This window comes from Mixophyes fleayi, chromosome 5 (genome assembly GCF_038048845.1).
Source record: "Mixophyes fleayi isolate aMixFle1 chromosome 5, aMixFle1.hap1, whole genome shotgun sequence".
In the NCBI taxonomy this organism is placed as follows: domain Eukaryota; kingdom Metazoa; phylum Chordata; class Amphibia; order Anura; family Limnodynastidae; genus Mixophyes; species Mixophyes fleayi.
The window spans coordinates 13,009,001-13,036,845 of record NC_134406.1 but is presented as its reverse complement, the minus strand read 5'-3'; the positions used below and the strand labels follow the sequence as shown (position 1 = coordinate 13,036,845).

The window sequence follows — 27,845 nt, the reverse complement described above, 5'->3', positions numbered from 1 at the left end:
AGGTGACTACTGCAGCTTCACCATTGAGACTTTTAGGTGAAATTGTTGTCTGTAGAGAAAGCATCCAACCTTATTTTCATGTTTGTACATAAATGTAAGTGAAGCACAATTGTGATCGTGGTGTCCCTTTAAAAACTTAACTCATACTTGCCAACTCTCCCAGAATGTCCGGGAGACTCCCGTATTTTGCGAAGTGGGCAGAAGTTAGTCCCAAATGCCGCGGTTCCCGGTTTCCCATTTGGCCCCGCCCCCCACTGTCAAATGACGCGTTTTGCGTCATCACGTCATGGGTGGCGGGTCCAAAATGACGCCATTTTGGAGCCCCGCCCCCCATTACGCCCACCTCCTCCGCAGGCTCCCGGATTTGACCAACAGAAAGTTGGTAAGTATGACTTAACTTGCACAATCTGCATAATAGAAACGGATACAGAGAATTATTGCATACAGCGTACATAACGCACAGCTTGGCACTGTGCCTTTTCTTATACACAGAGTAAAACAGAGAATGATAACTGATGTAACATTCTAAGGTACAGCGGATTCTAAGTATTGTATCCAGTGTACGGAACCGGAGAACCAAGTGGGCAGTTGCTTAGGAATACACAATAACAACAGATATTAAGAATTACAGGACACAAGAAATGGTTCAGACAGGATGCCCTAACGACAGCGTACATAGCAAGAGAAGTGTTAATGTCAGATCGTATATTCATTCATAATCTTAGTACTGAAAACTGCGAGAACAAAAGTGCTGCAGTGGAAACCTTCACATTATTTAAAAGTCATTTTAGGCATTCCTAAAAATGATGGGCAGATTGCAACCAAACTATATGTTGTCTTTAAAAACAAATATATTTGGATGCACCCATTACAGAGAATTGTGCAGGCAGACAGATGTTATTCACAATAACTAGCAGAGGTGAGGTTTCTGGTGACCAAAAGACTTTATTTAGCTCCTTTCGTGTCCAGTAATTAACATACTTAACAAAACCATGTTACTGATGTGAACATAGCAGAACCGCATTTCTCTTCCTACTGTGTGTCTAGATATGAAGAAAAAAAATACTTCCTGAAATACTATTATCTAAATTTGCAGTTGGATGGGGAAATAGCTGTTTTTGATAAAACAAGAAAAAATTATTTTGCAAACTTTTTTGCAAGACTTGACTTGTGCACAACTAGTTTCTGTACTGTTACATAAAACCTGTTCAGAGGAAGATACATTTTCTTTTTAATATGTTGTGAAACTGACTGTAAATGTATGCCTTCTTCAGAATTTATACATATTTTGTCGGTATTGTTTTATTGCGATGTCCTGTCTCCTGTGTATTTTGTTTGGTTTGGTTTTTGTAAGCTGTTGTTTAGTAAGGTCTACCAGTTCAGTGGAAGCAGCCATTGTGTAGTGTGACTCAATATTCATTACAAGGGCCTGACTATCTGAAGTCATGACTAGGCTGCAGCCTAGGGCGAGAGGCTTTTGGGGGGAAGCAAAATGTTTTGGGGGTGAAACATTGTGACAGGGAGAGGTGTAAGCTGAAATTTGTTTTAAAATATAAGAGAATAGTTGTTCTCCAAAGTAAAGAGAAAACATGATAGAAATATTTAGTGAGGTTCTAAAGGCTGAAGACAGTGAGTCATCCTTGGCGGGCGCTTGAGGATAAGCAAGTAGAAGGGACAAAGATGGCAACAGGCGTGGCAGACCCCTCCCGCTTCACATCTTCACTCTCAGTCGCGCTTGTTCATTCCTCCGTTCTGCTATTCAGTTCTGAGATTGCGGTGAAAAAACTTTTCGAGTGGAGCTGAGTTTCGAAAATACGGGAACAGGAAGATTGTGGGGAGATGAAGGGAAATCAATTATAAATTAAGGACGAGTTCGATTTTCCATACTGCATATAAGCCTGGCCTGGAAGACCAGGGGTGCTAAAAGCGTATTGGCCTAGGACGGCCTGAAAACTTAATCAGGCCCTAATCCTGTTTATCAGTCCACTAGGAACTGTTCACCTCTCTGATCTCTGGTGATTTTTGGTTTTCCCACTAGAAATCTCTAATGCACTATGCCTATTTTGCCACACTTCTTCCAACCCCTTCCAAAAAAGGAAGAGGATTAGCAAGGTAAACACCCAACTAAGGTTGACATTTAATTTGCCATAGTACGTTCTATAAGGGACTCTTGAGACATCCAATTAACAGAACTCCTTAAACCATTTTACTTTATTTTGGCATCTAAAAGAAAATATAAGTTGGCAAACTTCTGATATCCATTGTTTTCTTTAAGGCCGGATAAGTGTCCAGATGGGATTCGAAATTTGTTGAACATCATCATCATCACCATTTATTTATATAGCGCCACTAATTCCGCAGCGCTGTACAGAGAACTCACTCACATCAGTCCCTGCCCCATTGGGGCTTACAGTCTAAATGATGATTTCTGTGAAATTACTATTACACTGCTTTACCCACTGGATATTCAGAGCATGGCGTGGGCCAGTGCTGTTACAGGATCCCTTCTGTAGATAGATGGTTTCAATGTTTTTAGGGCTCATTAGTGTAGGCAGGGGCAAACGCAGGATTTGCAGAGGGAGGTTTCCACACCTCGCCGCCAGTGGGCGTGACCAGCATGCATGGGAGCATAGCTATAATATTAGACAATGCTTGGCTGCTCTCCAACTCTCCCTATCCCCATAATATACGTGGGCAATGCTACGTGCACTACTGTTAGGTGCACGCAGCTCTCTCTTTTCGAGCAGAGCCGTGTGAAACGGGGGCAGGGTCCAGCCACCTCAATTATACAGTGCCCCAGACTTGGAGGGGGATTTTCCAGGCACTAGGAAACCCCCCCTCGGTTTGCCTATGGTAGGATTGGTGTTCTGTTAAGTAAATGAAGCACTACAGAGATAGCCTCATTGAAACTATTCAAAGGGTTAGGAGTGTGTTATGGCAAAAAGTTGAATTCTTGTTTGTCATTACTAATCAGAAACCTTTAAACAGACAAGGGAGTACCTGTATATTTATCTTATAACAATTTTTAAAATACATTTTAACCCTCAGTGATACTTTCAGCATATTGTTTGTTTAAAGATTTGTTTTGTACTAGCTGATTATATTTTTTTTAGCAGAGTTCATGCTAGCCTTTCCTCTCCCTTAAATACACCTCTCTCTAACACACAATAGAGGCAGACATTTTGTGTGATAAACAAATATCCGAAACAAAGGTGCCTTTCACTTCATTTGGAATGTTCCTGAGACACATGGTGCCAAGTAATTTGACAGGTTTCTAGGGAATTAACAGTCTAAGAAGTATTGTTTCTGCACATATAATGGCCACCCCCACTGTGTGTAGGGACTAGATTTACTTTAAAGACTTTTCACTGTTCTATTTATTATATACCAGTGTGATTTATATGGAATCCTGGGAGGCAGCTTTATTATTTGAAAATCTTTTCTTGACATTTTTAAATGTACATATATTGTACTTTTAATGCTAATCTGTATTTTATTCCTAGGGTGGTTCTGCCTTTTCTCCAATGCTGATCGTAAGTGAGAGAAGAGCCCAAGAGCAAGCCAAGTTTTTGGCGTCAGAAGTGGGATGTTTATCTTCGGGAAATGAGGATACTTTGGAATGCTTGCGCAAAGTAGATGCCAACACTCTCAATACAGCACAGACCAAGGTTTGCCAATCCTTTACACTAATCAGTCGCTGCTGGAAGTGCACATTTTAGTGCGGGCGCGGATGTCGCGTTCATTTCTAAAGAAATTTACGCTTTAGATCAGGCCCAGCCAACCTGTGGTTTTCTAGATCCAACATGCACCGCCAGGTATCTGAAGAGCTGCAGGTTGGCCAGACCTGCTTTATATGAATGAATTAAGATGAGGAACTTTCAGGTTGTGTGAATCCTTAAAATAAAGGACTTTGTTGTGGTTCAGTTTACAATAGGTGTGCCAATTAATTAAACTATGACCATGTCATTTAATCACTAACTCCATTATTCCCACTGTAAAGTGATCGATTAGGTGCAAAGGATCCCCAATCTAACTGATTGATAATAATAGTTCGTGCAAAATACTTGCAATCAGTTCATATTAAAATACTCATCCATATCATATCATCCAATAGTCATAATAGTCAAATAATAGTAAAATAATCATACATAATATTGTTATATTATTATAGTGTATGTGGCTATTGTTAAGCAGAAACATTATCTGCCACCAATAATAAACAGCCATTAGTGACTGGCTTCGTTCAATGCAAACAAATTACGAACACAGCACACTTACATAGCCCACCTAGAAAATTGATTGATGAACAGGTTCATTAATTGGATAATAGAGTAATTATCAATGTTTGTAATAAATAGCAAAATGTCAATCATTTAAGCAGATATTGCAGATGACAATAACATTCATAAAACAGCAACTGTTTGTTAAAAAAAATAGTAAATATATTATATATATTTTATCTTTAAGGACAGATCCTTATGCATATACCATATCATCACCATTTATTTATATAGCTCCACTGATTCTGCAGGGCTGTACAGAGAACTCACTCACATCAGTCCCTTCCCCATTGGAGCTTACAGTCTAAATTCCCTAACACACATACACACAGACTAAGGTCAATTTTGATAGCAGCCAATTAACCTACCAGTATGTTTTTGGAGTGTGGGAGGAAACTGGAGCACCCGGAGGAAACCCACGCAAAACAGGGAGAACATACAAACTCCACACATATAAGGTCATGCTCTGGAATTGAACTCATGACCCCAGTGCTGTGAGGCAGAAGTGCTAACCACTTAGCCACCGTGCTGCCCATATACTTATAGATAGCTCATGTAAATCTTTAGTGACTTCTAGTTTCCTTGCGGAACTGGTGCAGGGGATCTCTGAGTAAATTACCAATCTGATAGTCAGACATCCTATATATTCCATGGTAAACCACCTCTTTAGAATAATGGTACCCGGAGGTCTAAGCTGACTATCATTGATCTAGAGTGCGTGATGCGTTATTCCTTATCATACACAGTGATTTTTTTTTAGTGAAACTAACGCTTACTTTTATTCCTGCTCCATAGAGGCGCGAGCGAAAGTAAGCGTTAGTTTTTACCGTATAAACGGTAATAAAGCGCGACCGCGATGTTCTCAGGAACGTGGTGGCCAATTGAATCTGTTCGTGAATAATAAGGCAAATAAATTTCTTAATTTCTCCAGTTTTTCATTTTCCATTGGTTTACCTAACATATTGTTCTTATTTTATGGATAGCTTCAATTTGAAACTAGCCGTCCCTTGTGAACTGGATAACAGTGTCACTGATGAGGAAGGTGTTAAGATACCCAAACATCTACTGTGATCTGTGCCCATATAGATCTAAATCAGCCTCATTGTCCATTAAGATGAGGGCGCGTTCTCCAACCCCCATTTAAAATTTACCTAACAACTTATACATACATTAAATATTGTGCATACTATCGTGCTTTTTATGCAGCTTCTGGCTCTACGTGGACCTTTTCAAACATGGGGACCTGTTGTGGATAGTATCTATCTGCGGGATATACCTTCAAGACTATTGCAACAGACGACATTCCAGAACATTGACTTGTTTATTGGAAGTTCCGAGCATGACGGACTGATCAGCAGAGCTAAGGCCATTAAGGTAATGAAACCTTCTCCTGAAAATATTTACTGTATATAGGCAGTGTCATATTATTGAAATTTCTTCTAATGAATCATTAAGTGTCCACATTGACTGGGACATCCTCCGGCCCAGTTCCACCTTCTTTTGAAGCCACCAGCCCTGGATCCTACATGTATGCATATTCGCTTTATTCATCTTCTTGTCAAAGACATTGCAAGCTAAATCTAGTTCATATACAGCTCATATTCGTCCCTCCAGCTCTATACACCCCTCCTTGAATATTCACGGATATTTCACAATGTCACTGTAACGCCATACACGCTTTCTTGGCGTCATCTGGTCTTGGTCCTGTTCTTTGCTGACCGCAGTCTGTGCATCCTGTCACTGTAACTTTCTCAGTACTGATAGAATATACCACTTCCTTACAAAAGGATTTCTCTAAACAGCTAATTCACTCTCTCATAATTTTCCACAGTAATTTAACATATACAAAAAAAAATATATTCTAACAATAGAATTAGTGGCTGGTCACAGCACCACAAATTATTACTACTATTTATTACTACCTATTTTTTATGAGACGCCCATTCCAAAGTATTCCTTATCTCCATTCTGTCTTCAAGCGACCACCAGACTCATTCAAACCTCTAGCTGTTCCATATCTCCTTACACTCTATGTCAAACCTTTCATTGGCTACTCATAGCCTCTCTAATCCTCTTACTTACAAAACTCTCCATCCCTCTACTACTCGTTACATGGCTGGCCAGGTCTCCAAAATACACTCCTGCTTGTCCACTGTGCTCCAACAGTGATCCCCAGCTTTGTTCCTCATCAACTTCTTACCTATGCCTTTTAGAATATTCTGTGGAATCCTTTACTTTGTCCTATTAGACATTCTCTCAACTTCCTAAGCCCCATTCTGATAAAAAGACCTATTGCCTGTATCCTGAATCCTTTTAAATCTCATATAATCCCTTCTCTTATACCACACATCCCAAACTCTCCCTGTGTCTATGTTGCCTATCTGTTTAGACTCTAAGATCCGACGGTCAAGTTACTACCACTTCTACTAGTTTTTGAATGTAAGTTAGTTTACATCTGTTTATCACTAGTTGTAAATTTATTTGTACTGCACAGAATGTGATTATTACTTTCTACATAAAATATAATAATTCTCACACACCCCTGCACTTGCTATTTTCTATTTTTAGTCAAAGACATTCACTGTAGGCTCTAGATACGGTAAAGTGGGTGTACTAGGTAAAGGTAACTAGGTTAGAAATTAAGGGCCATGGTAAATTAGCAGGCTGAAGTCTCAAAAAACATTGCAGCTAAAAACAAAATAATTTTAAATGATCAATTACACTTCCACATTATGGAATTTATAGTGGAAGTAGAGAAACTCCGAGTCCAGAGGGCCAATTTGAAGCTTGGAATCAAAGTAAAAGTCGTCGTTCCTCTGCCTTAAGCCAACTCCATGACCAATCAGATTCAAGAGAACTTCCTGATCCTAAGTTCTAGTCTCAAGAAGACCACGTAGCCTTCTGATCAAAGTCATATGTTTCCTGTATGCAGACTGAAAACTGCCACAGATATGAGCAGATAGTTCACTTTCTTATAAAACTATTTGTGAATCATGTTCACATCTCAAGTTTAAGCTCACCAACCCCTCCCCATCACATATAATTACACTGCCCGACAAATTTCTATCACTCCAAGTCCGCTTTTCTTTTCCGTCACTTCTTTTCTGTCCACTGTATAATTACTCTTAAGCATGTCTGTAAGTCTTTCCCCAAGCTTACACCTTTAAGTAATAATAATAAAATTATTATATTTAGGATTTATGGCCATGGCAGTACATGTATCGTTGCAATCCTCCTTTTGCTATCACCATCTCAGGATAATGATAGTAGTATATATTCAATGAAAAAAACTACTTACATTTTCTTTCATATATTTTTTATTAAGTAGGATTCATGACTTAGACTAGACCTCTAGCTGGTGCAAGAGATACGGCAGAAAACCAGCGTATGTCTGTGTCCCCCCAAATCTGCCATGGACGTGGCTGCGCGGGAATGGCCTTATTGTATATTGACTACATGTATTCGCCCATTGCTCATCTTGTTTTCTCCCGAAATCGTAGGCTTTAGTGAGTGTCGTTTGCGCTCAAACATGTCTTAGACGTGGCTGGGTTCTGTTGCCTATTGTCTGGTTCTGAGCTTGCGCGGAGTGATTTTGCGGACGATAAACACAAAATCAGCAGATCCGTTTCTTACTGACTCAGGCCCTTTGTGAGTTGTGAATTTGCATTGCAGCATAATTTCTGGGATTTTTGACTGCACTAATGTTATTACTGAATGTAATTGGCATTAAAAATCCTGTGTGTCAATTTGAAACCATTTGCAGTCCAGTTTGTGGTGTTGGTGCAGAGTCTCATGTTAGGGGTATGTGCCGGCTAAATTTCATATCACCCCTTCATTGCTGGTGTCCGCCATTTTTAAATGGAGATATATTATAATTACCCTTGAGCTCTTTATATCATATTATATATATATATATATATATATATATATATATATATATATATATATATCCTTTTGTTCTACTATTCACCTGTATTTATTTATTTGTATATATTTTCCCAAGTGAGTTGTACGGCTTCCATGTGTATGTATGATTTAAGCTCACTCATATCTCCTCCATATTATATAGAAAAAAATTATTATACTGACATCCATCCATCTCTGTGGCATTTGGGTCAAATGGCATCAACAAACGTTGCCATTTCCCCTTGTGGTCTGTACATCCTGTTCCTTCCTGCACGTGGTATACAGTACATGTATATTTTGTATTTGATGAATGTAGATGCTTTTAAGCTGAGAACAACTTGTGTCACATATTGATACAGCATCATTTACTGTATCGAGTGGTGAAGGAATTCCCGTTGTCAGTACTGTTACTTTGTTCTGCCGCTTATTAGAGCAAGATTGTTACATACGTCACGATAACACGTCTGTCCAATCTCTGCAGCGCAAGATTCCCATGGAGTTTATTGTTCTACAATGTTACAATGTTACTGATATACTTTTTCTTGTGGGCATTTAGCATAAAATGTTGTCCTATATCCAATCCTCTAACATAATCTTCAGGTAATATAGAAGTATTGGTTGGCATAGGAAGACCATATCAGCCCACATACTTCTAGTTTTACAGTAATACCTTGTTGTAGTGGAGCACAGGTGAGTTTTTCAGCATTTTTTTTGCAGAAAATTGGCTTAGTTTATTGTCATATGCAATTTTCCGCACTGCCTCCAATCACTATGCTAAATACTGAACAATTTTAGGTGCTGCTTAACATCAGTGAATACCCTATGGGTCTGCTGTAAGTTGCATTATAAAAAAAAAAGCATGGAACGTGTGCGTATTTCCGACCGTATTCAAATCCAAGTGGATCTCATGATATGTTTCGATCTATCTAAACGGTACTTGCCATACGTAGGTGGAACAGATAGAACGCATCAAAAAAATTGTAACATAAACTAAAAGAACAACTCTTTACAGTATAATGATTTACAGAAATATTGTTTTACATTATTTACATAAATAAATTACAGATGAGCGGTTCTGATTCGGAGAAATCTGACAGATCTGAGTTTTGAGGTTACAGGTGAAACCAAGTCATGACTCAGTTTCGCTCAAAAAATAATGGGATCTCAAAACGAGGCAAAATGTACTTTCCTGGAAAATATCGATGCAAAACTCGAAAGTGTTTTGGATTGATATCTTCTATATATAGCCCTCCCTCGTTTTATCGAGTGCCATATTACGACAGGCTGCGTGTAGGGAGGAGATTAGCTGCGGAGCTCTGCTCTGAAAATAGCATTCAGGGTGAAAGAGGGACATAGAAAGCAATAGAATGTGATTATTGTAAAGCAGTTCTGTAGAGATCAGTCAGCAGGAATAGTTTGCAGATCAATTGCTTTTAATTTCAATCTTTCAGAGAGTTTAGACTCGTGGGTACTGGTTGTTATCAATGTATATATAATAGTACTAGTATATAGACTGAGTTAGATATCATTCTGAACTAAGTAGTATATTTAGAGTAGGAAAACAGTGTGATTTTGCTAAATGACTATTTGCAGCAGAATCCAAAAGCCAAATAGATTTATTTCTTTTAAAATTTTAAGTTTTCTAGTGAAAGTAATCTTGTGTAGGGCAGTGACATATGGATTAATTTTGAAAAAACTGGGTGTTTGCGTGTGAGTGTTGCACACTCCCCCAAAAACGCTAAATTATTTAATCTTTTCTATTTTTCAATACTTATCAATTTTTAAAGAGTCATTCAGTGATATCTGTATTTAAAAAAACTGAAGTAAGCACATTAGATAAATTAAACAACATTTTTTTTAATGACATTTAAATTTAATAACAATCCAATGTCATTAGATGTGCAGAAGCATCAGTAGATGTTTAGACAAGTAGATACCCAATTGTAAAGCGATGCCTAATTTGCTGTCGCTATATAAATAAATAATGATGATAGCCAAAGGTGGCCTGTACTCATGTCAAAAACTTCAAAGACTAGTAGGGGGTATTCAATTGACCGCAAGCTTTTTTTTTTTCCTGCAGCGTAAAAAAAAATAAAAATTACACGCAGGTTTTTAATTGCTATAGCGACCGTTTTTTAGTTAATGCAGCATGAAAACTTGTGTAATTCAATTAAAAGAGAGAATATGCAGTAACAGAATACAGCTTTTTTATGTTTTGTTTTTTTATAATCTGGAATGTAATAAATGTTTATATTCTTTATTCACTAGAGTGTAAATAATAATTGTGCCTAGTCAAATTATTACTATTATTGTTGTTGTTATTATTATTATTATTGTAATTAATCATAATAATAATAAAAATAATATTAATAATAAAAATAATAAATATTCCTTTAATTTAACAATAACATTTTGATGCAGCATTTAGTTTGAAAACTAATATTTTCTCTATTTATACATTTTGTAAAGTAAGTTTATATCACTTGAGTTTCATGACAGTACTAAGCTGTAGTATATAACCATTTGGTATGACATTAAATCAGGATAGGGGAAAACAGTGTGTGATGTTTGGTTAAGGTAGTGAACACTCTTTATATATTGCACCCAGCGTGATAAGAGTTGAGAGTTTTGAAAGCAGAGCCTTTGTGGATGACATGTTTTGATAACCTTGTGTTTGAACTTCTCTTAATAATTTAGATCATGCTTAAACTATGTTAAAAATGTCTTTTATTCCATTAGAGGTTTGAAGAAAGTCAAGGAAGAGGTGAGAGCAAAATGGCTTTTTACCAGGCGCTCCAGAACTCCCTAGGGGGAGAGGAGATGAACAAGCTGGTTCAGGACGCTGCTGTCTGGTTCTACTCTCTACAACATTCCACCGAGGACTATTCTGGTTTCTCTAGAGCTTTGGAAAATTCTACCCGGTAAGTTACATTTTCTATGACAGGTTGCTGTAATGACCTATGAAACTTCATCTAGATTTAAAAACCAAAGTTTATTTCTAATAGTATCATCCTACCAATATCTCACATAAAGTACAGACTCATTTACGAAGCTTGCTTGCATTTGCATCACAAAATGTCTTGGTTGGTCATGAATTGAGTTACTTAAAATTTTTTAACCAGTTCGAGACTCAAATTTTCATTGACTCGTTGGCCATATGTCTGATCCAATTTTGTGCTTCAAAATGTTTAGCTTGTTTTCGTCATTCACATTTGAGGATTACGTAAAAAATTTTGTTTTTAAATAATTTTCTTTTTAAATACTATTTAGTTCATGTTTTAAAAAGTGAAAAGAGATTTTAAAATTTTTTGCTAATTCGAACAGCGAACACAATGTCCAGATTTTTGACGTTTACCATTTAAAAACCATTAAAATGTCTCAATTTAAGCTCGATCGTGTGCTTACCAGCTCTAAGATGGTACATTTTTTTAAATCAATCTAAATTTCGAGAAGTTCCCGTGACTTTTTGGATTTTTAAAGCCATTTCAACGAACAGCTTCAAGAAAGAGTTTGAGATCAGTTCGGACATCTCTAGTCCTGAGTGATTTTTATTACATGGGGTTCTATTCTGTGTTTGAAGACTGAGAGGGGTTCTTAGAATGAGACCTGCGTACCGCCAACTATGATCTGGACTAAAATTCAGAGCTCCCTTCTCCACTGAGCAGGTGTCATGTGAGGGCAATGGTATGGTACCGGGTGTGGGGGGGCGGAAAAGAAGTTGAGAGAAAAAAGGAAGTGAAGAGCGTGAATTGGAGGAATGGATCAGAGAGATAAGTGGTCTGCACAGCACATACAATACGGTGGCTGATCCCTGGGGAGGGTACGTACACCAAAGCAGGAAACGGACCCCTATAAATCTGGGCCATCCCTAATAAACACTGGCTCCACACCTTTCAAATTCGGACAAAAACAAGCTTTGAAAAAATGCTTGAGGAGTCCTCATGTCATGTTGGGTGCCAGGCAACTGGAAAATCTCCTGGTGCGGCCAATGGTTGATCCACCCTGATAAAAATATTGTGCTCAAATTTTATACTGTATACCATGCTTGCCATTTATTCTGCCATCTCTTAATTTTGTTAATGTAGTTACCATTCTTTATCCCCCTGTTCCTTCTGGCATTTCCTTTCTAATACAATAGACATCAGCGAGCAGATGATCAACATGTCTTCTAGTAAAGAAATATAACACCGGTCACTGTAGCTTTAGGGAGTGTTTGGTGTAATTACAGTAATTCATTGTTTTAAAGACTCCACAGTTGTCCATTTATTGTTAGTTTATGGTTCATTTTGCTAACACACTGCATCTGTGAAGATTTGGCCTTGAATCGAGGATCCTGGTTCCCATCTCACATAAACGTTTCAATATCTTGTGCAAGTTTTCAAACATGCAGAGTCGGAGTTGTTTCTTGTTTATATTCCACGGTCATTAGTTCTGCTTTCATAGACCAGGGCTCTCCCTGTAGCTCTGTCACCAGACAGAACATGCCAAACTTTAGTAGAGTGCCAATAAAGTGAGAGGCTGAGCAGATCTCTAACCACAGAGGGCCGGATGTTTTATGCAAATTTTCTCAAAATAATACCACTGGGACATTCAGGGTATTTCTTAATCTCTACTGGTATGACACTAGAATTAATTCATTCTTAGATATCATTGCATAGAAACATAAGGATTGTCTTATAAAAGATTTGCCTAACTTATCTTTAGGATTGTCCTTTCTGTACTCTTTATTCTGTAATGTTATAAGTCCAGCTTTTCAGGCACCTCCGCCTCCTTTTATGCTAATGAGCATAGTGGGTGTGGTTTTGTTAAGAACATAATAAATTGCTGCATGAATCAAGATACATTTACAAACTAGGAAATGATTCCCTCTGAAGAGAATAAAGAATGACCATAAAAAGGACTCATATAAAAATTACTAAATTAATAATAACTAAAATAAAGTTTTAAAATAATATAATGATATAGTCGTTCCAGCAAAGACTTTTTTAAGGACCTGTTCAGATGTCTATATTTTGTTTTTATGGAGTACCCCTAATGAATTGATAGAAAGTGCAGAGAGGCGGGGAGGAGGGAATCAGGGCCCCTGACCATCTGCATCTGCCATGCAGTGGGCCCCATTATCTCCATGGCCCCAGTGCACCGCAGCTTCTGCACCAATGGTAGTTCCGCCACTACCTGCCTCTCATGTTCACTGCTAATCTCATTTAATCTACAATACAGTAGGCAGCAGGCCGCTGTAAATCAGATGACACTTCAGATTTTGGAGTCTTAGCCGGATGTGCGTGATTCCATCTTGTCTGTTCCCTAGGAAGATCACATCAGTCCCTACCATAGTACAGCTTGCCATCTATATTCCTTACTGTATAGACACACACACACACACACACACACACACACACACACACACACTTGTTTTTGTTTTTATTGCATCGTCAGGACCCATGTCTGGGACATGGCGTATAGGGACACCCTTTTCCTAATGCCCTGACGACAGAACAATGATAGGGGTAGGTGTAGGAGCGGTTTGTCACCAGAGTTATTACATGAGATTGACACTTTGACTTTGCATAGTACTGACACGGACTGCACGATGGGGAACGTGTCATGTATTTTGACTGTCTGAGGACATCCACATTCCCGTATAAATGAATAAATAATAACAATGGAAAGGAAAGATTTGTGTATCCTGGCGGTCTGAGGACATCCGCACTCCCGCTTACACAGACACTTAGCCATGGAGGCTGAAGCCCTGTTTCAGCCACTTTGCATCATTTCAACAAGTTTGATCCCTCTTTAAACCTGTTATACGGTTCTTTATGTAGAATTTCACCCCCGACCAGTTCTGATCTTTCAGTATGGATGGTTCAGCCATGAGACACACAACACAGTCTCACTTTCTGGGCACCCGGTATGTCTGTATAAACCTCATCAGGTGTTTCTCCACAGCCTGGACCTCCTCTCTGTCCCAGGATTTCCTCCGCACTTCTTTGCAGCCTGAAAGGAAGTGGAGTGGTCCATTATGGTTCTGCAAAATACATAGAAGGCAAAGTTCTTCTGCCTAGCAAAACTGTGTGGTACACCCACCTGCGGAAGCCATGGTTGGGCACTGGTCCCGTGTTGCCAGGTCCATACACCTCCTCTCTTCTGATGTGGAAGTATTGACCAAACGCTTGCCCATTTGTCCCTCTGTCACGGGGGATTGCTCATTATTTGACATGTCGCTCTGTAGCTGGACCGGTTCTGAAAAGAAACAGATATGTAAATGACCAAGGAAAAAATCAAAAGTATACATCAGACACCAGATTTTCCACTTACCGTCTGGATCAATGTGCATCTCGTCCAATTTCTTGCCTTTGAATTTGGCCATCTCCCACTCTTGAGAGCCATTAACAGTTTGCTGATCTTGGCGAGTTGGAGGGTACCTTCTGTGAGGCAGTAATACTGCTGGTGCAACCTAATGTCCTACCCAAGCAAGTCTGCCAGTTGATCCAGTTCTGTGTCGTTTATGTTTAGGTCCTTCGAGAGAGTGGCAACGTGCTTTCGAAGCTTCGTGGAAGACAGCCTGTCGGAATGCTTGGCTCCACACTCTTGGGCAAACAGTCGTATGCAATCAGAGCCTCTGCAGTATGAAAAGACAGCTGGTCTGGCAAACACGTAAATATTTTGGCTATCCACTCCACATTTATTGCTTTTCTGCGAGAAGATCCTCTGCAGATTGCATGGCTGGTGTCAGCAGGATGGGGACTTTTCTCCCTCATGTGTGTGAAGTACCGGCAGAGCTTCCTCTCTTCCTCGGAAAGCACTAGGGACACATCTTCGTGGAGATCTGAAGTATCTCCTGAGGAGAAGGTAGTCAGAAACATTTTTGAAACTTCCTCAATTGAACAAGATCACCTGTGCCAGGGTATATTTTGCAAGTAGTGCCCAGTGGTTAACCGTAGGCTCGGTGGATAGACCACTTCGGTAGGCTTGCTGCTTCTCATCGAGGTACAAGTGCATGTTCCACTTGGACTCTTTAAAAGTTTTCAAGACAGCCAATGAGATCAACCCATTCCATCTCACCTCATATATCTTCCTGAAATTTTGTCTGTTTGCAACCGCAGCAGTGCAGCCCTCCATCATGGCTCAGCATTCCACAATGCTCACTACTTTTGCAGGCCGTGCCCGACCTTGAGTGCCACCGAGGGGTCTTAAATGTACCTGTCTCCTCGTCATAGCCAGTTAACAGCTTCAAAGCGTCTGCAGAAAGTTTAATGGGGTGGTAAAGTCTTCCATCCTCTCCAAAGGGGAAGCTCTTCTGGACTGTGGCAGTAGCCTGCTCATTTCTCTAAGCTTCTGACAGATGTACTTGTGCCTGCCAACATCTGATCCGACCAAGTTGAACAGATGCTGTCCCATCTGCATTATGCATCGGTTATTTTTGACTGCGAGTAAGACGTCTTCCTGGGTCATGTCACTCAAGAGCTTCCAAAAGTCATCACTGATATCAGGTGCAACAGGCTGAGCAAAGGCGCACAGTGACTGCTCTCTGTTCTTGCCAGGTGTGAGCTTCTTGCCCCTTCGGTTTAGCTTACATCTCTTCATGTGTCACCACAGGTATTTCCTTGCAAACAAGTCCTGGCAGGCTACACAGTGTGTGAAGCCTTCAGCATCCATCTCTTTGTCTGGAAGTTTGCACGGGACCAGAACGCCATGGGCTGCCCTCATTGTCTCAGTGTTGTGTGCAAATTTGCCCCTATTGCAAAGATGTGCCATTTGCATGCACCTTTCTTTCGCGTGCTTGGGGAATTTCAGGGCCCAGGCTACTTCAGTCTCATTGGGATGAACATGCTCCATGTGCTGGACAATTTTTAAGAGGGGCTTCTCACAGTACAGGGAGTACTGCTTTTTGTTATATGCCCCGGAGCCATCACTGTTTCTGGATAACGTTTGGACAGACACCGCTTCCTCTCTCTGACCCTCTGTGTTTAAAGCACCGCTGCCAAAAGGTCGAGAATGGTCATATATAGCACACATCTCTGGGTACCCGCACTCTGCTGCACTGGTGGGCAACGGGCCATCACCGCTGGTGTCTGAACCGATCTCCTCCGAAGTGTCAGGGGCATACTCATCTCCACTGCTCTCCGGGTTATAGTCGAAGCTACCGGTGGGCCCTGTCATGCTTCCCTGCCCCCGCTTTACCTTCAGCAGCAGAGGGATGTGACTGTGTCTTTACCCGCTTGGTGTATAAAGCGCCGGCAGGCTGCAGTCATTTTCTCTTCCTGCTCCTGCTATACATTTGGACCGTATACTGGCCTCTGGTGGTGGGATGCTGACACACTCTCCCCTCCGCATTGGACAGACGCACACTTTTGTTCTAACAAATGTAACTTGCGGGAACAATCCAGATTTTTATGCTGAGATAAATCAGCAAGGTCCCCTGCATTCATTAGACTTGCGAAGCTTTGTGGGGACCTAAATTTTTTCCCCACTACGACTCAGGTCCGCACATTGTTGGTGTGTAGACAGGTCAATGTCACCACAGGCATATAAATGCAAGTACACACACACACACACACACACACACACACACACACACACACACACACACACACACACACACACACACACATACACACACACTGTGAGTAATTTCAGCAGAAGCCAATTAACCTGCCAGTATTTCTTTGGAGTATGGGAGGAAACCAGAGCACCCAGATGAAACCCACGCAAACACGGAGAGAACATACAAACACCATACAGATAGAGCCCTGATCAAAATTGAACCCTTGACCCCAGCGCTGTTAGGTAGCAATGCTAACCACAGTGCTGCCAAGGTTATCCAGGTTAACGAAACACTTAACAGTAGAGATTAGCAAAGTTATTGGAAAATTTTGCACAAGTCAAGTTTCAGTACATAACAGGCCATTTTGTGGAGCGGTAAAGATGGTCAAACACAATCCTCAAGGCTCGATTTTGCTTCCCGTTCCGCACAGTGTCATTTTATATAGTATTATACGTATGCATTTTGCGCAATTTATATGTCTAGATGGTACCGTACGTGTCCAGCTGTATGTTGTAGACTGCTAGTTATTTGCATTATATCACCTTATGTCCCATCAATTAAAATTGCTAAAGCAGGACACAGCCATTCCTCCACCCAAAGGGGGGCAATGTCCACTTCACAGTGAGAGTGTTCACACCCTTTATGAGGTCTCTAGCGCTTCTGAAATTCTAGACTGCCCCCAACCCCAACACCTTCCCTTAAAAATCGTTTAATTTCCATGCCCAGAGATAACTGCCTCTGCCATGTGCCGCTCACATAGGGAGGAAGGTAGAGAGGTAGGTAGGGAGGTATGCCGCTCACCAAAGGCATGCCTCCCTACTTTCCACCAGTTGGGACAAGCGAACCAACCGTGGAGCAAAATCGCGCCAGTTGGGGGTTCAGGACAGTTGTGGGTCCGGTTCTCATGTTAGAACATTTTCTAGTCAGTAGATTTATGTATAATATTCAAATGGCTGCTTTCAGGTGTAATCAGAATCTTATAACTGCTTCTACTTGTCAATGACATTCGGTAAGGAAGCGTGGTACAGTATCCTCTATTTATAGCAATGTACATTCTACAGCTAATTCGGACGGGAATGTCTGATATCATGTACAAACATATACAGTGGATTATTTTATATCTGTTCTTTATACAGTGCCTTGGGCTATGCCATGGGGAGACAGCAGACATCTGAACATACTTATTATTAAGTTTTAAATATCTCATACTTGTATTTTATAAGCTCTATTGGGATGCAAGAAACCTGTGGCAATATCAAATATTTAAAATTAATAAACTGCCACTGCAGGGCTCCTGATGCATTGTAGAAATTAAAAAAAATACATGTCATCAAAGGTCATTTTTATATATCTGCAAAAAAACCACAGTGCATTCTTGTTTATTCTTGATGCATTTACATACATTCTACAAGGCTAACTATGCATCATTTAGAGTTTTATGCACTTTGCAAACATAGTGGTGAAAATTATATCACAAAAAAAAAAGGCTCTTACGCGTCTATGTTAATTCCCATGTATCTAAAGATACGTCCAATTTAGAACACACTCGTTGGGTGTATGTTATGTGCACAAATGCATATGCATAAAGCGTCAAGATGCAGCTTGACAGTGTTAGTAGTAAATGTGAATGTCACATTACCCTATTCGTACACAATATAAATATATATATATATATATATATATATATATATATATATATATATATAGAAAGATAATAAGCAAAAGGCGCTTAGTGCAATATTAAAAAAACACCAAAATGTGTGACAATGATTTACATATATATGTGTGTACCTCATACACCATATAAATATAAAAAACATACAAATTTGCGCAGCAGGCAGCTCCTCAAAAACAAGCACTCATTTGCAAGTGCTCAAATAATTCTAAAAGACAAAAGAAGAGAAGCGCCACGCATAGAGTATTAAATGACCAACAATTAGTCTTCTCAAAGTGGCAAACAAGTGAATTGGCCTCGTACCAAAAGACAAATAATAAACAGCTTATCTGTAATTAGATTCCCGACATCCTATATAGACTCCTTGATGTCCAGTCTTTATGGTTCCAGAAGTTCAGATCACTAGGGACTCAGAGCAAAACTATTATGGTGTAGTATGCCAAATAAGGCTACCAACAATTCCTCAGAACTGGGTACCAACACAAGCTCATAACATTATGATCCATAAAAGTGTTTTATTACAAAGATAAAATCCTTAATGTATATAAAATGCGCCCGTACATCATATAAAACAAATATAGGCTTATCTGCAGTCTTTCCTGATGGTAATCACGGATCTCTCAAAACCACCTGGCCGGGGTAGATGTGGTGATCCAAGGAAAACAACACACAGAAGACGCCTTATCCCCCTCAACGCGTTTCGTCACTCGACTTTTTCAAGAGGATTCTGGGTATGTAGTATCTATGATACTACATACCCAGAATCCTCTTGAAAAAGTCGAGTGACGAAACGCGTTGAGGGGGATAAGGCGTCTTCTGTGTGTTGTTTTCCTTGGATCACCACATCTACCCCGGCCAGGTGGTTTTGAGAGATCCGTGATTACCATCAGGAAAGACTGCAGATAAGCCTATATTTGTTTTATATGATGTACGGGCGCATTTTATATACATTAAGGATTTTATCTTTGTAATAAAACACTTTTATGGATCATAATGTTATGAGCTTGTGTTGGTACCCAGTTCTGAGGAATTGTTGGTAGCCTTATTTGGCATACTACACCATAATAGTTTTGCTCTGAGTCCCTAGTGATCTGAACTTCTGGAACCATAAAGACTGGACATCAAGGAGTCTATATAGGATGTCGGGAATCTAATTACAGATAAGCTGTTTATTATTTGTCTTTTGGTACGAGGCCAATTCACTTGTTTGCCACTTTGAGAAGACTAATTGTTGGTCATTTAATACTCTATGCGTGGCGCTTCTCTTCTTTTGTCTTTTATATATATATATATATATATATCTCACGTTGCCTTATAAAATCTAATAAAATACGCACTGCCCACATCCGTAGTTTACTGCTTTATAAATCCAAAGGGAATCTTCATTCCTGCAGTGGTCCAATTATAAATAAGTAGTCTGAATAGGTGTCATTGACTTGATATAATATAATTGCTATGCTCATGAGTTCAGTTACATCAGCTGGAGGGGTCTATACACGAACAGCCAATCAGAAGAAGCTGGATAGCGCTGCTGATAACCATCACGTATCTTTACACCAGGCCTTCAATACCCATTAAAGATCCCTCCTAAGAAGTGTGGTCGGGTCCCTCTCATCTCCCAAATGGCCAAGATGACTGCTGAAGCATCAAACTAATTAATACCCGATGTTGCTCTGCTGAATTGGTTAAACCTCAGCACTAAGGGATTACAGATGTACTAAAGGGTACATTTATTAATTTAAATGTAAATATGTAATGTATGGGTGCTGGTTAGTAACTGGCACGCAGCACCAGAAAGGGCTCAGTCCTGGCGGTGGGCACTGGGAGTGTAAATGTAGTTATTTTTATATTCATGTATTGATTTCTGATGCAATAGCCATTTGTTGGAGGAAGCTTGTTCTTGTAACTTTTCTAAAGAAAATCCCCCATGCTAATTAGGCCTTTTGATGTGTGAGTGTCCAACACATCCTTCAGCTTGAATACACAGCAGGGGGTTGTTACCTATAGACTGTCTTGTTAAAAAGATGGACAAACTAGATGAATAATGCAACCAGCAAGTTTTGGGAAATCACAGACTGATGTGAGTTTTGTAAGTTAAATTGCGTGAAATGCAAGATTAGAGGATATATTACCTCCTAATGGTAATTATTAAATATAATATATCAGATGTTGCGGTGTCAGCTAAGAAAGGGCTGGGTTACCTCCTGTCAAGTTCGGGCTGCAAAACTGTATAAAAACAGCCCTGTTTGACCATTTAATGTATCATTCCATCTGTAACTTCTGGAAAGATCGCTAGTACCAGAAACTGTCCTTATTACGACTGCTTGAGCTAATAAAACATCACTGTTTCAAGATCCTGCTTTGACCTCTACTTACTGGCTGTAATTCCTGTGACCTACAGATTAGACCCATCTAATCTGTTATCCGGCTGTTCTGAGGTTGGGACCCAGCATCCAGTACCAATGCTCTAACTAATGATGGCAGCAGGCCCCTCCTACTGCATTAAGAGGGACGCAATTGTTGTAAAGAAAGGGGATGGTGGCAAGGCAAGCTCAGCCAGTCCCCAGCAACACAGACAGGGTGGCATTGGAGATCCATCCTGTCACAAGAAGTATATTTGAGGATGTGTTCCATGTCTAATTATGTTGCACCTCCAAGTAGCAAGTACACTTACACATGCATGCCCTACTGTATTAAACTTATATTCCACCTCATGGATCCCCATTAAATATACTAACAAAGTATTTGAAGACTAAGGGGTAGATTTACTATAGCTTCTAAAAGGAAAAATGAACATGTTGCCCATAGCAACCAATCAGATTGTAGCTCTCATTTTCTAGAATATTCTATATAAATAAATAAAATAAATTCAATAAATAGTACTGCCTACGCACACACGTGTCTTCTCATAACACAATGGGCCAGACACACTCTAGTTGCAATGTAATTTAAACATTTTATGTAGTGCAAATTGCTTTCCTTTTATTAAAGGTAACTGATCCATTGTTTTCCTGTTTTCCTAGAGACCATTTTATAGCGTGTCCTACGATCAAGATGGCCGAGCACTGGTCTGAGAACCAGAAGGGCAGCGTGTACATGTACTATGTACCTGAGACCTTCTCGCAGAGCAGGTGAGTCAATGTGTTATTAATAAGAAAGACGTGTTATGAATAATCACCGCAATATCGTTCTATATGTGGCTTATTTAGCTAGTATAATGCCCTACAAGACAACCCTAATACATAGGTACACATTAATGTGATACAATAACATTATGGGTAACCCCATTTCCTGGATTAACATGAAGGATGTGAATGACGTATATCGGCCTAAGAGTGAATGGTTATAGGCAGTTGTAGACCGTGGTGTTCAGGGGAACTGTATGGTCTACGGTGCAGTAGTAAACAGTAGAAAAGGGACATTGTGACACTAAAAATAGTGGCAAACAATTAAGTGATAGTAAAATGTAGTAAAATGGGGGACTTCCTGCTTGTGCTTGAGACCCAAGACACCCTAACATGACTGGAGCCAGAATTAGAAAATAAATTAACAAACCATAAGAAATTAAAGGACAGTGATTGAAACAGGGGAATTAGACAGACAGGCCTATTTATCAAATGGAGAAAACCTCTATCTCTGCAGAAAACAGCTGTCAAAAGGTTTAACAAAGGTCATGGTGGTACAAGTATTGCTGCAATCATTGTATTACTACCGCCGTCTTAGGGTGACAATAGTAGAAGAAAATTTACGAGAAAAATTCTTTGTTATGTTATTAAAACATGTTTTCAACAAATAATAACATTACAATATATATATATATATATATATATATATATATATATATATATATATATATATATTTCTTTTATTTTCTTATTTGTTAGTGGAAGGGTGAATTGTGCAGGCACTAACTGGCTAGTCGCTACATTAGCATGTACACTGACCCGGACTGGAAAAGTAAAGAATAGTGATATTTTATCAATAATTGATTTTCTAATACTGTGTTAAGCGGCGATAGAAAATCAGCCTCATCATTACAAGTTGAAAATAAAGGCCAGTTAACTGAGAAAATGACAATTGACATAGGGGAGATTCACACAGAGAGAACGTGATAGAACCAAATAGCTATTAGGGAAGTAACGAAGGGAGGCGTTTGAGAGGTTCAGCACAGATAGAGAGGGGAAGCACCAGACAGGGGATGAGTGACTTAGAGAGTGAAACTAAGAAATCGCAAGTGAAAGTGCAGGTGAGGATGGAGATTAATCCCTGACCAGGTGAATTCCACTGTACACTCACTAACTATTCAATTGAACTGTAATCTTCTTAATGTATGGAAAGCATTGACTAACCTTACCCCACTTTGCATTAGCCACACCTCCAAACCATTAAGCCACGCCCCTAGCAGTGGTATATAGGGACTGCCTTGTGAAGTCAGGACTTTTGGTGTGGTATGGTTCTTAATCTTCTTCAGCCTTATTAAAAGGAAAATAAGTCCAGCATTACCCTTTATTTAGTAGTTGGTATTATGCTAGAAGAATCACGATGACCCATTCTAAATGTCATTAGCCATGTTTTGGGTTCGTCCTATTCCATAGGTTTATATACAACCATCACCGGCACTGTCTTTGGCGGGGAGTGAAATCTCTCCCTTCTTATACAAGCTGCCATAAACATTTGTACATACCTTGTGTGCACTTTAGAAGACAAAGGGCTTCATGTAGAGTTAAGTGCAATTTTGCAGCCAAAATCTGCTCTTAGGTGGTTGTTTTGAGATACGCAAATAAAGGTTAAACATTTTTTTTTATTCAGATAAAACTCCCTGAAATCTCTATTTTACCACTTTATTGTAAAAAATTGGTGTAACTCTAAACTTAGACACAAGTTTCAGCTTGTGGGCAAGTAAATCACAGCACATTTTTATATAGGGCAAATAGATTTACTTCCAACTTTAAATGTTCCAGCTTTTATACACCAAAATGGATTTCATGCACATAATGATAGCTGAAACTGTCACAGACCTTTGTCCTTTTATTTCCCAAATAGTTTATTAATAATATTTTGGGAAGTTCAAAACACTGTAAGGAAGTGCATATAGTCCAGGGTTTCCCAAACCCAGTCCTCAGGGCTCCCCAACAGTGCAGGTTTTCTGGATCACATGTGACATAATTAGGACCACCTGTGGATCTGTTACAATGTGTCAGTCAGTAATGAATACACCTGTGCTCCAGCAAGGAGATATGGAAAACCTGCACTGTTAGGGAGCCCTGAGGACTGGGTTTGGGAAACCCTGGCATATACTCTACATGACTCTGCGTGGTACTATCTGGAATCTGGAATATTTCCTGTGCTGTAGTACTGTATGTGTGAATGACAGGTCTACTTTAAATATACGTTAACATTTGCTGTTTAAGAATTATATTTATAATCCCTGTGCAATACAAAACAAAAATCAACTCCTATGGGCATGCATTTTTGCTTTGTACTATTAACAATTTGACTAATGCAAACTATCTGCAGCCCACGTATGTCTAAAGGATGATGGCATTACTATATGAAGATCCATAAATCAAAATAATTCATTAGTTTTCACCTTAATACAGGTTCCATCAATCATGAAGTCTTGCAGGGTTACAATATAACATCATGTAACTTTAATAATTAACTCATGATATCAAATGAACAAAGTATATTATATGTGTACAGGATAATGAAACTTGATGATGTGCAGCTGTGTAAGGGAAACGACTGCTCTCTAATGTTCGGTTAAAGCAGGATCATTTGCCAAAAATATTTGTGAAGAAAAATCTTAACTCTGATCCAAAAATAATATAACTTAAATAAAATATTCATGATCTATTGCATGAGAATGCTGTTTGTTTAATGACCTTCCCTTCCTGCATGTGAATATTTTCAAAAATGATTCTGTTCAGAGGACCTTGATCCTCATTTAGAGTTGTTTCGCATTAAACTAATTTGAAGTAACATTTGATTTAGACAGAAGCCCATAGCTGTAATTACAGTGGAACCTATGTGACTTATTTTCTGCTAGTCATCATCCTCTCAGTTCCCTTTGCATGTAGTTCAAGCTTTTATGAAGCTATGACCAGGTTTATTCCTACTTCCTACCATTAGGAGAGGTGAGAATTTTGGATGACAAAGTTCATTATCACTGTGTGCTTCATCCTGCATTATTATTATCACTGTGTGCTTCCTCCTGCAGTTACTGTATAAGCAGCACAGTGATTGACAGCAAGTGTAGAGAATTACAGGCTTAACCATCTTTTTTGGGGTGTTGATGACAATAGAACTGCTTTGTAGGAATTTATATATATATATATATATATATATATATATATATATATATATATATATATATATATAAAGCATTACATGAAACCCTACGCGTTTCATGTGTTTCACCATGTAGTGCTATTACATGTTCATTTATTTACTTTCGATTATTTATCATTTCTTGTTTTATTATTCAATACAGTTCTGGCCTGGATCTCCCTGAAGATATTGTATATGCTTTTGGAATTCCCTTCCACTCGAATTATAGAAATCAGTTCTCCACAGAGGAGCAGAATCTGTCTTTAAAGATCATGCAATATCTGGCTAACTTTGTAAAGAGCGGGTATGTAACATGTATCCTGTACACAAGCATAGTAACTATTTCCAATAACTATCTCAGTGTCTCTTATACTAAAAATATTGTTGACCTTACAGGTATCAATATAGTTGTCCAGTATGGTGTTTTTAAAGCAGTTGCTAAAGATTATTCTGTGCATGGCCAACAAACACAAGCATCATGTATATGCAGTGGTCCTAAGTTTTGTTAAGGCCAGTGCATATATATATATATATATATATATATATATATATATATATATATATATTAGTGAACTTTCCTAGTACAATGCATTGAAAACAACCTTTATTTCTAAAAATATAGTTATAGAAAGTATGTTTCCTATATTTTATTATTTTTACACATAGCTATTGACAGTTCTGATGTAGGAAAAATTGGGGATAAGTCAAAGATTATAGACACTGTATGGTTTATTTATTTTCTTATATTAACACTCAAGTTCACTTGAATAATCAGTGTTTCTATATTTCCAAATATTTTGTAGTCTACTATTTTAATGTCTGGGGTTTTTCAAACTTTCCTTCCAAAAATAAAAAAGAAAATCCATATGAAATGTCCCTTACATTAACATGGCATTTCATTGTGTCATTATTAGAATTTTGTTAGGGTTTATTATAATAATATCTAGTGGTTTGCTCTGACACTTCTCGGAGTCATCATATTGAAAATGTTTTCTTATTTAATCTTTTTTTTCCCCAGAAATCCCAACTTTCCATACATTTACTCAAGGAAACGGAACTCTGCGTTGCCATCCTGGACAGAGTACCTGAGTCACAGCAACGGCGATAACTACAAAGAGTTTACTAAACTTTTACCAAGTCATCAGGGTCTGAAAAGGGCAGAGTGTTCGTTCTGGAATGACTACGTCCCAGCGCTTAAATTGTCTACAAGTAAGTTGAGAGAGATTGCCATCAAACACGTTGGCAGATGTCAGGGTGGTCTATTTCTTCTTCTCTAAGTCAGCGTAGAAGTAAATGTCAGGGCTCCAGGTGTCAGGGAAATGAAACTGGGCTAAAAAAAGACAAAATAGAAATGTAGGTGAAGTGATATAGAAACATTTGGGAGGGGGGACAAGACAAATTAGGACAAAGCTGAACAGAACATCGCAAGAAAGTTGGTGAGAGAATATGAATACATTGGGCGCAAAGCTGTGCAGTCCATAATGGAAAGATTTAAATGGTCAATCTAACCACCCGAATCACATGATCAGCTACATTAATATAAGGCGATATGTAAAGTAGCTCTGTCGTCTACAACTCCCGTTTTTGTGCAATGATTCTTTTCGCACGTTGACGAATCAGCGCCTGTGTTTTGTACATTATACCACACGAGCACACATTATACCACACGAGCACCCTTCGGATGATGCACACGACAACTTCTTGCTTGTTCTTTGCTTTTATTGTCAGGATGGCAAAGTAGCTCATAACACAAAGTTCCACGCACTTTCTTGTGACCCTAATCCTAAGTTAACAAAAACCATCTCCCTAGTCACCGGCCAACTTGTTCGGCATCGGTCACACTTCATCATGAATAACTCAGGCTTAAATACTTAAATACACTTCTCCCACCGCCCTAGCTTGGTGAAGAGATAACACTCTGGTCTTTATAGAGGAGTTCTCTTCAGGTGCTCTGCTTGATTAGTCTCACTGCAGACACACTCTGTCAGCTGCTATTAGCTGTGGGAAAAGCATACTTCTAAACCAAACTTCAAATGATGTAAGCTAAATCAGACTCTATATTATTATTTTGTCACACATATACCCCCCACCTGTGTATCTTTAAACTAGGTGCACTGCTGTACAAATATGTAACTCAGTCTGCAGCCGTGTTCTGCAGACAGTCAGGTGAATACCAGCCTCTCTTAGAGGCCTGTGGAAATCCCCTCCCTTTGTCATAATTTTTTATTGTTAAATTAATCAAGCTAATGACCATGCCTCTTGAATAACTCTATTAAAAGTTCCTGTTCCCTGCTCACAGTGGAGGCAGCCTTTTTTTTTTTTTTGGCCAATGCACCCTTATGACTCAATAATGTCACTTTTTCTTAGCGAGATGTGTGGACGTGCCAGGTGCTGTCAGGAAAAAAACAAACCACAGTGTTTGCACACAGTCCTTAGTTGGTCTTTGGTGTGGTTAGGAATTGGCACCTTCTGTCACACAAGCACCTGCAGCTTGAGAACATTTTGTTAGACTCCGTCAAGTTTCACTGTTACAGTCTTTTATTTTGTCTTGTAGATCTACAAACTGGATCTGTGTCCACCAAAAATAGCTTTGAAAATGGACCAACATCTGCAGTCACAAGAGGCGGCCGAAAGCAGGCCCCACAGCGGACAGACTCGTATTGATATAAAGGTGGCGCTTGTTCCCGTTTCTTCCAGTTTTCACACCAGGGTTCATGTCCCAGATAACGGATCTCTAATGATAATAAATAGTCTCCTGTTTGATAGTCTGTCTATTTCAGCCATATTGAATTTATTGTCTCTTTCTTACAATAAACTGATTTACAATGAATTATTTCTACTGTTGTCATTACCGTTATTAAGGTGAAAGACAGACATATTAACATTTAACATTCTCCATTCTTTGTACAATTCATTCCAAAGCGTTACCTGTTTTCTGTGTTTCTTGCTGGTAGATAATCCTTAATATCATGGCAAATGAGAAGAGTCGTTGACAGTCATGCAGTCTATGTAGCAGGTTAGTGTGTGATTGGGTGGATTGGATATAGATAGATAGATCATCATCATCACCATTTATTTATATAGTGCCACTGATTCCACAGCGCTGTAC

The 27,845-nt window shown here is 39.1% G+C and overlaps 1 protein-coding gene across 1 annotated transcript in view; it reads left to right on the top strand.

Moving 5' to 3' along the window:
* Positions 1-27,566, top strand: part of TG (thyroglobulin) — a 186,108-nt gene extending 158,542 nt beyond the window's left edge. Inside the window, exons 42-48 of the mRNA XM_075211467.1 lie at positions 3,504-3,668; positions 5,487-5,654; positions 10,926-11,107; positions 21,430-21,537; positions 24,900-25,040; positions 25,755-25,945; positions 27,291-27,566. Of these exons, the coding sequence (XP_075067568.1) occupies positions 3,504-3,668; positions 5,487-5,654; positions 10,926-11,107; positions 21,430-21,537; positions 24,900-25,040; positions 25,755-25,945; positions 27,291-27,400 (1,065 nt within the window). The 3' untranslated portion in view covers positions 27,401-27,566. The remainder of the gene's footprint in view (positions 1-3,503; positions 3,669-5,486; positions 5,655-10,925; positions 11,108-21,429; positions 21,538-24,899; positions 25,041-25,754; positions 25,946-27,290) is intronic.
* Positions 27,567-27,845: the final 279 nt, after the last annotated feature.